The following is a 10491-nucleotide window of genomic DNA, read 5'->3' on the forward strand; positions in this document are numbered from 1 at the left end:
CACAGGCTCATTGGCAGGTGTTGCAGGTGGTGTTGGAAGTCTGGGTTGGGCCACAATTGCTGAATGACAGTTGGCTGTCCTATTCTGGCATTTTTCTGCAACCAGGGCAAGGCGATTTTCCTCCAAGAACGTATGTTCCCTCTCTGAGGAGTCTTTGCCAGTTATCCCTGTCCTGGGCTACTGTTTCCCAGTGTGTGGTGTCAACACGATATCTCTTGATGTTTATCCTGAGGATGTCTTTAAAGCGTTTCTTTTGGCCTTCCCATTTCCTTTCTCCTTTGGTGAGAAGGGCATACAGCAGTTGTTTTGGTATGCGTACATCAAGCATGCGCACGCAGTGCCCATGCCACCTCAGCTGGTGCTGAATAATCAGGGCCTCAACGCTGAAGACGTTGGCCTCTGTGAGGATACTGGCATTAGTGTGGCAATCCTCCTACTTTATGTTGAGGATCTTCCAAAGAAAGTGTTGGTGTTCCAGGTTTTTCAGGTGTTTTCTTTAGGTCAACCAAATCTCACAGCCATAGAACAGAGTTGGGATTACCACCGCTTTATAAACTAAAAGTCTAGTATGTGTTCTGATTATGTGATTGTAGAACGCACAGCGCAACAGTCTGCCAAAGGCAAGGCTGGGACAGAGGATTCTGTGCTGAATCTCGACATCTATGTCTGCCCTCTGAGAGATGGCTGCCAAGATAGGCAAAGTATTCTACATTTTCCAGTTCTTCTTTGTCAGTGTAGATCTTCCTTGTTGGGAAGGATGATTGACCAAGAGCTGGCTGGTGGAGAATTTTTGTTTTGTTGATATTTAGAGTTAGCCCTAGGCTTTTGTAAGCTTCAGAGAAGCAATTATGGGCTATTTGTAGATCCTCCTTTTTGCAACTACAGCACAATCATCTGCATACTGGAGTCCGGTTATTGTTGCCGATATTACTTTATTTCTGGCATGGAGACGAGAAAGGTTGAAGAGGTTGCTGTCGGTCTAATATTGGATGCCAGTGCCCTGTGGAAGATGGTCTTGAGTTAACATTTTCATAGTTGCTAAGAAAATGGAGAAAAGGATGGGTGCCAGTACGCAGCCTTGTTTTATGCTAGTTTGGATGATGAAGGGCTCAGAGGTAGAGCCACTGCACAGGAAGGAGACAGTCATCTGGTCATGGAGGAGTCTTACAATGGTAATAAATTTGCTTTCACAAGATTTTCCACCAGGGTGGATTTGATTTAAATCATGATTTAAATAACTCGTCAGGAAGACTCGATTTAATCATGGATTTCTACATAAAAGTGCATTCTTATTGATTGTTATAACCTTAATAGATATTCTTCACAACTCTGAGATAGATGAGACCCAAACTGGGTCTCTTTTACAGCCTGCTGCCATTATCCAATGAAGTTGAGCTGTAGCTCATGAAAGCTTATGCTCAAATAAATTTGTTAGTCTCTAAGGTGCTACAAGTACTCCTTTTCTTTTTTGCATTACAGGTTTTCCCTTTGAGTGAGAGAATGGTATGGTAGATCTCAAATCAATGAAGGCTACACTCAGAAAGACCTCAAGACTTCTGGAATGTGCTGCTCAAACAGCTTCACTTTTGTTTCTACTGCCTGTCTCCGTTCTCACATTTATCTCAAGACTTGCCCCCCCAACAATCTTCTGTTCATTGAACTTTTTGAAACTTTGCACTTTTAGAGAGGATTGACTCTGTGTACACAAATTTGCAGAGGGAAAATAGGATTATTTCTCACCTCTATATATTTATTATTTATGTATTTTAAAACATTTTTGCTTTTAACAAGCATGTTATCTCTGGAGACATAAATCCACAGTTTGAGAACTGCAAAACTAAGCATCTCTGATGGTATCTTCGAGACTTAGCACTGAGTCCCATTGGGTAGATAGAAAGATTAACCTAAAAATCTATACAGAAGACCCTGGAACCCCACAAGATTGGGTCCCTAATCCATGAACTATTGGAATTCATTTACAAAACTTTTCTTAAACATTACATGAATATATTCTCGCATACTATAGAATTGGAATTTATAATCCCTATTGCATGAGATCTTTGAGCTAAAATGTATCTTAATTAAAACTATCTTGAGATCAGTTTTTTCCTCAAAAAGCATATTATCAAAAAAATCTGATGTAAATAAAAACATCTGATTTAAAAAAAAATTTTTTTTTAAATAATTGATTTTTATCCACCCTGTTTTTCACAGAGCCTCACAATTGACACAGTCAAAGTCTTTGATCAGATTGATAAAGGCCATTGCAGCTCCTGTTGTTCTTGACATTTTTCCTGGATCTGACTGCAAAAATCATGTCAGTGGTGCATTGTGTTGGTCTGAAGCCATACGGGGACTCTGGAAATACTTCCTCTGCAAGGGTGGCGGGGTCTGGCTTGCTATTGCCCTTTTCAGTCACAGGAATCTGGATTTAATCACAGCAAGACCACCACAGTCCTCATCAGTCTCCAAGGGAGAACACAGAACTTGGCGGCTACAATGGGGGATCTTTTAATCCCTGGATTCCATTAAAAGTCCCTGTTTTCTCTTCTTTTTACACCATTCCTTCCCCATCTTTTCCATGTAATGCTCCTACTTCACAGGGACCCGTTGCATCCCTCCAGAAGGAATTTCTTTAGGTCCTGCACTGACATTAGCATCCTGTTTTGACATTGTCTGTAAAGGCCCTTAGTTTAGTAGATTTCCTCTCAAAGACCTGTGCTAAACATCATTCTGTCTTGTGTGCCAGCTATTCATTTTGGTCAAGAGTTAATAACTCTACATCTAAAATTAGCATTTTTAAAGTGGACATACATCCAGCAGTGAATAAATATCCCACTTCTAAACATGACTGTACAAGATAATAATCTTCTGTTTGTTTCTCATTAACAAATGATTGCCTAACTTATTAAAGATGAAAATGCAATTAAAATCACAACTATGCTAAAGAGTGATGAGATTGAATACCCTACTTTCTGCTACCAAAAAGTGTGACTACTAAGGTGTTTTAGGAGAATGAACCCAATGGAAGGAGAGCAGAGGCAAGTTCAGTGATTTTCCCAAAATTGAACCTCCATTTATCTCAGATCCTAATTGAGCTTTCCAGTTCAGTGAGTTAGCTATCTCACTCCACTCTGTAGTATATAAGCATCCACATCACAAAGACCAATCCCACAACAAGAACACTTCATGTAATTTCATCTGAAAACCCAAGGCAAAAGACTATATGGGCCCTTTCCTTTGATTATATAGGATTGTAAAGTTTTGTATTGCTGCACCTTTTCTGAGGATAAACAGAGGAAATTTAGTCAAGATTTTCAGACTCGTACTTTAATGTGCAAAACGGCCATGACATTTCTTCAGAAAGTGTAACAGCTGTGACAAATTACTATGTACTGTACCACTGCAGAGGATTTATATGATATAATATGGTGTGACGTAGAAAAATCATAGAGGATGGAAAAGCAGTGTTCAGAAACATAAATAAGATGTGATAGCATTTACAAACCCGATTTCTTATCCTGCAGCTATATTCACAACTTAGATTACATATTTCAGATATAACATTTAATTTAAAGAAAGATGTGTGAAACTATATTCTTCATAAACCTGCTCTATAAACAATAATAGCATCAAATGAATATCACATATGTTAAGTGGGAAAATCACACCAAATTCTTCTGAGCTTTGTGGTGCAAAAGGTTACTGTGAATTTGCAATATATTTGCAAGAAGGCTGTAAAAGTTAAGAAATATTGCGAATAGGAATTATCTCAAAGAAAGAGAATCCTAAATGTCAGTTTGTAAGAACATGGAATTTGTACATCCTTCCTTTAGAAGCTATCAAAATGTCTTTAGTAAACATAAATAATTTTTGTTTTTTGCACCTAGCAGATTAGCAGTAGTATTCTAAATCCTAGGAATCATATCCTACTATTCCTTGTTGTATGTAGTATGTGTAATTGCCTAGTACTTTAATATAAAATATCACTATTTAGTAATCTCAGTGTCAATTTCAAGCTCCCAACTTTGTTTCAGTTAGAGACATAACATCTTCCTTTCCAAAGTTGACAAACTGAGGAACTTCAATCAGTTACTCCTTCTACAACCACGCATTAGATGAGAACTGTTAATCTGTACCAGGCGACGCTGGGTTCAAACTGGCTACTTAGGTGAAAAATTATCTCATTAGCAATGCCCTGAGACATTCAGTTCCTGTTTTCCATTTAGGGATTGGGGGGAAGAGTGTCATGTGACCTATAGGGAAGCTGGCTGCTTCACTATTGGTCTCCACAACCTAATGCACTAATCGTCAATTAAGGCCTCTCAAGTAGTTAAACCATAACTTTCTGTCAGAAATTTACTAATTAGATGAGGGGGGACCTTTTAGTTGTGTTGTTATGGATCCTGCTGGGAAAAACAGAAATGCCAAAAGACCCAAGCCTGAGTCTCCAAAGAAAAGTAAGGCTCAGAAAATCCACCAGTCTCACAGATAGGACTTTGCAGCTATGAAGGACTTTCAAACTACCAAGTTTCATCTTTTATCTCAAGATATACATGAGCTCTCTAAAGATGTGGTGGAAGTCAAGGCTTATTTGACCTATTTAGATAACTATGAAAAACTGCCATTGAACTGAAGGAGAATGCTTCCATAAGCCATGGACTAACCAGTCTTGAGAAAAAACAAGATCTTGAAAACAGATGACACAGGAGTTGTTTGTGGTTAGTGAGGGTCCCTGAAGAGTTAGAAGGAAAAAAACTTGATTAGCTTTCTCCAGAACAGACTCTCTGAGGTACTGGAATTGGATCCCGGCTTGCCTTCCCTGGAGATTGAAAGGACTCATTGAGTGGCAGAGGCCAGAAGGAGAGAGAACAGTAATCCTAGACCCATCACCTTTAAAATGCTATGGTTTAATGACAAAGTTAAAAGGATATCTGCTGGTAGGAAAAAAGAAATTCAAGTACAGGGATTTTAAATTGGTTATAGGTATAATCAGTACTGTTAGACATGATATTTACTATAATATTTCAATATACTGACACGCCAACATATGTATATCTATAGTCATAGTAACTATATTACCATTATCTCCTTATTTCTACTTATATTTATATCTATATTTATAAGTATTTAACATAAGAACCTAATAACTTCAGAATGGTCATACTAGGTCAGACCAATGGTCCATCTAGTCCAGTAGCCTGTCTTCTGCCAGTGGCCAGTGCCAGATGCTTCAGTGGGAATGAAAAGGCAATTTATTAATTCATCCCCTGTCATCCAGTCCCAGCTTCTAGCAGTCAGAGATTTAGGTTTATTTAATATATACATTATGGTAATGTACAAGTAAGTAGTTATGAATGTTATTTGTGACTACCTGTTATCACTTTATATGGGCAATTGTATATTTATTTGTATGCTTCTACCCATTGTTAAGGTTTGTACATTTATAATATGAATATGGTAATAATATATTTGTATTTATTTATTCTCACACATTATCATTTGTCACTTCATTTACCTTTTTTCATTATTCTAAAGATATATTTATAAACTATGTGCATATCAACATTTATATACTATTACATATATATTGATATATACACTGAGTCAGCAGTGTGCCCTTGTTGCCAAGAAGGCCAATGGCATTTTGGGATGTATAAGTAGGGGCATAGCGAGCAGATTGAGGGACGTGATCGTCCCCCTCTATTCGACATTGGTGAGGCCTCATCTGGAGTACTGTGTCCAGTTTTGGGCCCCACACTTCAAGAAGGATGTGGATAAATTGGAGAGAGTCCAGCGAAGGGCAACAAAAATGATTAGGGGACTGGAACACATGAGTTATGAGGAGAGGCTGAGGGAGCTGGGATTGTTTAGCCTGCAGAAGAGAAGAATGAGGGGGGATTTGATAGCTGCTTTCAACTACCTGAAAGGGGGTTCCAAAGAGGATGGCTCTAGACTGTTCTCAATGGTAGCAGATGACAGAACGAGGAGTAATGGTCTCAAGTTGCAGTGGGGGAGGTTTAGATTGGATATTAGGAAAAACTTTTTCACTAAGAGGGTGGTGAAACACTGGAATGCGTTACCTAGGGAGGTGGTAGAATCTCCTTCCTTAGAGGTTTTTAAGGTCAGGCTTGACAAAGCCCTGGCTGGGATGATTTAACTGGGAATTGGTCCTGCTTTGAGCAGGGGGTTGGACTAGATGACCTTCTGGGGTCCCTTCCAACCCTGATATTCTATGATTCTATATCTATGAAGCAATTGGTTCTTCAAGTGCTTGAACGTGTCCATTCCAATGTAGGTTTGAGCGTGCCCCAAGCACAGTTGCTGGAAATTTTTCCCTCAGTTGTATCCATCGGATTGGCTCTGGTGCCCTGTGGTGCCATACGCTCATAGAGCCAATATAAAGGGCCTGGTCTGCGCTCCCTCAGTTCCTTCTTAGTGCCCATGACAGTGGAACTGCTCTTTTTGCTTCGGCAAACTTTCCAAGTGATTTTCGCTGTTTTTTATAGTGTATGTAGTTGAATTAGTTATAAATAGTTAGTTTTTAGTCAGTAAGTGTTTGGAGTTTTTTGTCCATCAGTTATTGGAGTTCATTCGTTACCTAATGCTGAGGCATGCCTTGGTCACCAGGCTTCAAGCCCTGTGCCTCCTGTGGCGAGGTGATTCCCCTGAGCGACCCCCATTCCAATTGTCTGGGAGAGACTCATACAAGGGACAGCTGCCAGATCTGCAAGTACTTCAAACCTCACACAAAAAAGGACTGGGAGGCAAGACTGACATACTAACATGAGTTGTCAGCAGGGATTGAGCCCAGGACATTAAGATCCACAGCACAATCCTCTATTATTTGAGCTAAAGGGATAACCTGTGTCAGAAACAAACTGTTGTCTATGTGGACCAGACCCTAGAGGAGCATGTGATATACACTTTGTTAGTGGCTTACATAGCTTCTGGTGAGACAGCAGTGGAATGTCAGGTATCTGGATACCTGGGTTCCTTTACTGGCTCTGGTTCAATGAGTAGAGCAGGGGTTGCAGGAAGTATAGCTAAGCAGTTAGATTTGGCACATTTATTCTTAAAGTGTGGTTAAGGGAAGAAGATGAGTCTGTTATGTTAGAGGTATGGGTTCTATTCCCAGATAGGGGTATAAGGCCTTATTCAGTTATAAAGATTTATGAATGGCAGAAATGTTAATACTGATCTCTGGAAGAAGTGAGCCTAGTAATCATAGCTCCTCCCAGTCCAGTGCACCTTCCTCTAGGCTAGAAGGAATTTTCTAAAAAAGGATCTCTGTCGTAAGACTGCCAAATGTGTGACTGTCAGCCAAGTGTTGCCTCTTGCATATCTATGCTGTATGGCTATTTTGAATCATCTTGGTTCCTTTAATTACATTGATTGAGGTGTTAAAAAGGTGTGTGTAAGAGAAAAAAAACTGTATTTTTGCACAGGTTAAAGCACCATGGTTCAAATATACTCTCCTTGACCCTTTTTAGTATCACATCTTGAATTGGAAAGTTGGCTATTTAGAAACAGTTTATTTAAGAGACCCTGTTGCTCCATGAAAGGTTTGTATATTGCTTTAATAATATATTTTAATAATCCTATGTGACTCCATTTAAGTATTTTTTTTTAACATACAAAGATTTTAAATGGCAGCCATTTTCATGAAGACTGTTTCTGACACTGTTATAACTGCAGGCTGAATATGGTCCCCTGCAGGAGTCTGGAAGCTGTGCATTCTGCCCAACAGGAATGTCTGTTTTTAAGAAATAGCACTCAAAGCTAGCTCATCTTCTAGCAATCAACTCCTCAAAGCCAGGTGAGGTAAGTTTATGGCAGATCCTCCACATTTGTTAGCAACTAGAACAATGCGTACAATCATAAGCAAGTGTAGGAATAAGGAATAGCTGTGTTGGGTCTTTTTTTAAAAGCGCCCATAAGTAATTATGGTGCATCTAGCCCCCTTATGAAAGCAAAGAATTTAAAGGTATGAATAAAAGTTATAGCTAATATCCTGACCCTAGCTCCAACTGTTATAAAACAAAATTTAAGAAACTCAATAGTATGAGGAAAAGACATTGCATCATCCCAGTTCTTCAGTTTACCTAAGTGTATTGCTTTTGGTAAGAATTCAGTGTAAGTGTCTTTAAAATTACTGTTTGATTTGCTTTATAGTGTGTCTCAAGAATTATTGCTGTAACATTAACACAAAAACACTCTGCTAGCCAAACAGTCCACATATCTTCAGTTAACTGTTTTATCACATCAGCTTTCCTGATTCAAAATTCTTGAACACAGTATGATTTCAATTAAATGGATATTCTAAATGTACAGTCTAATACAAAAGCCTGCATGTGGTAAGTTATTTTACACCCATCTTATTTAGTATTTAGAATACTTTTATCTTTATCACCAACTATTTTAAATTCATAATTGAAATTACGTGCTGAAAATAATTTTCTGTTCTGCAATTTGCTCCTTGAACAATGCTGGTGGAAATAAATCTGTAACAGTCCATTACTGTCCCAGCACTAGTGATGCTGGTTGCCAAGCTACAGATTAGTGACATCTAACCTACAAGTAATTCCTCCTTCCACTTTCTTCCTCTGTCAGTGAGGGGAGAGTAATAAAGATAAACCTTACAAAGCTAGAAATGCATTGAATTGACAGATGATGAGCAATGAATTTTTAATTTATATGGGAGACAGACATACTATAATATGTTAGTATTATTCCTTTAAAATGCTTGGCTTGGAGTGACTGGTAAATATGTTATCAGGAGACAATCCGAGCTAGAGGAATTTTGATGTATTGACAATACAGTGTTTAAGAGGTGAATGAAACAACATAAGTGAGGTATTTAAGCATAATTAATTATACTTACCACATTAAATTAAAAAATCTTTATAGTTAAAAATAAAAAGGATACTCCTAGCTTTATAATAATAGGATTAATCTGGCTTTTCAGCTATAGGTCTTTATCTATTTCAGTTTAGTATTTTTTAACATAACTGCTACAGCAAAATACAAAAGCTGAGCTGAGCTAAAACAGGAGAATTAGAAAATGAATAGCAAAGCAGCTATCGGAACCTAACATAAATACTTTATTTTCTATCAGCTGTATGCATCATTTTATGCTCCAGTACGTGGGGTTTAGACTGGCTAACTTTAGCTCCTTTTCTTGGGGACATAAAGCCAATATCTAAGAGGCTCATATGATAGCACTATGGCTTTATGCCCTAGTGTATATCACATAATTCTCATTTAACTAGTTATTTTTTTAAACAGTTGGCACAGGCATGCATGGAGAAGAGGCATTTAAATAGTTAAAAATCCTAAGTAACCATTTCCCAGACAAATCAAGAATGATCAGAATACTCTATTTTTCTGCCAGTTCTCACAGATGCAGCAAAATTATGTTTATGTATCTACCAACAATTTAATGCCATCTAATAACACTGTATGCACTAACTAGAAACAGAACTGTGCTGATCTTGTAGACGTTGATGGCAGTCTGCTTGAGCTCTGGTTTCCATAATTTTTAAATCCATATTATCTCACAATGGCTGAGATGACTTGCAGTATGACTGCTTAATTAGCTCTCATTTATTTTGATTCTTTTATGCTGATAATGGGAATGTGTTATGAAGTCTTCCACCACAAGGGGGAAAATCTCCTTAATGAACTATTTATATTAATAGGATATTTCAACACTGACGGTCATAATCTTGTCAAAATCTGTTAAACTATTTTTATTTTCCTTTTGTGCTCTTGATGGTGGCAATCTACACTAGTGGATAATAGAATATTAAGATGTCATTATATATCTTATATTCCAAAACCAGTCCCCTCCCGACTCATCTGACAAGGTTCTCTAACTGACTGATTTTACTTCCCATTTGTCAGAAAAACTGTCAGCAAAAAACAGTCCTTCAGTCTTCACTGAAAGATGATATTAAATAAATTATCATAGTCCTAGTGATGTATAGACACAAAAGAATTAAAGACTGTATTCAAGTTGATATTTGCTACATATTACTTTTTGTTGAGATGCAATGAGCCATTGGGAGGATTTTTAATTATAGGCTTAAGAACAGTGGTAGTCTTCCATGGAATACTCCTTCCCTGTAAGATTATATTCTGGAGGTGGGAAGAAGACAATAAAGAGCATTTCAGTATTTTCAGTATAGCTAAGAGATGAGTGAGAGAAGGCTCCCAGAGCATACCAGATGGAGCTGTGATTGAAAGCAAGTGCGTGCAGCTGCCCCGTTTTTACCACTCAATCCAGTTGGCTTGTTTTTGACTGTGACTAATTTACCTTTTCTGCTGCAGCAGTTCATCAAGGGTTTCTTGCTTGTCTTGCAGCAGCCGCTGGAGGTGCTTCATTTCACGCTGGTACTGAGAAGCCTTCCCAGCAAATTCCTCCTCTTGCTCAGTCATTTTGAGATTGATGTCTCCAAGCTTCCCAGCAGCTTTCTTTTTGTATACCTA

The 10491-nt window shown here is 38.2% G+C and overlaps 1 protein-coding gene and 1 long non-coding RNA gene across 4 annotated transcripts in view; one reads left to right on the plus strand and one right to left on the minus strand.

The window, feature by feature from the left end:
* LOC311529234 overlaps window positions 1–7813 on the plus strand; it is a 51370-nt gene extending 43557 nt beyond the window's left edge. The window contains exon 4 of the long non-coding RNA XR_014713801.1: window positions 7699–7813. This is a non-coding gene — a long non-coding RNA (uncharacterized lncRNA). The remainder of the gene's footprint in view (window positions 1–7698) is intronic.
* Window positions 1–10491, minus strand: part of CEP89 (centrosomal protein 89) — a 133326-nt gene that overhangs the window by 9450 nt on the left and 113385 nt on the right. For all 3 annotated transcript variants that reach the window (XM_084645036.1, XM_084645035.1, XM_084645034.1), the window contains one exon: window positions 10319–10488. In XM_084645036.1, the coding sequence (XP_084501162.1) occupies window positions 10319–10488 (170 nt within the window). The remainder of the gene's footprint in view (window positions 1–10318; window positions 10489–10491) is intronic.

The sequence above is a fragment of the Lepidochelys olivacea genome (assembly GCF_965140295.1).
Source record: "Lepidochelys olivacea isolate rLepOli2 genome assembly, chromosome: 12".
Lineage (NCBI taxonomy): Eukaryota > Metazoa > Chordata > Testudines > Cheloniidae > Lepidochelys > Lepidochelys olivacea.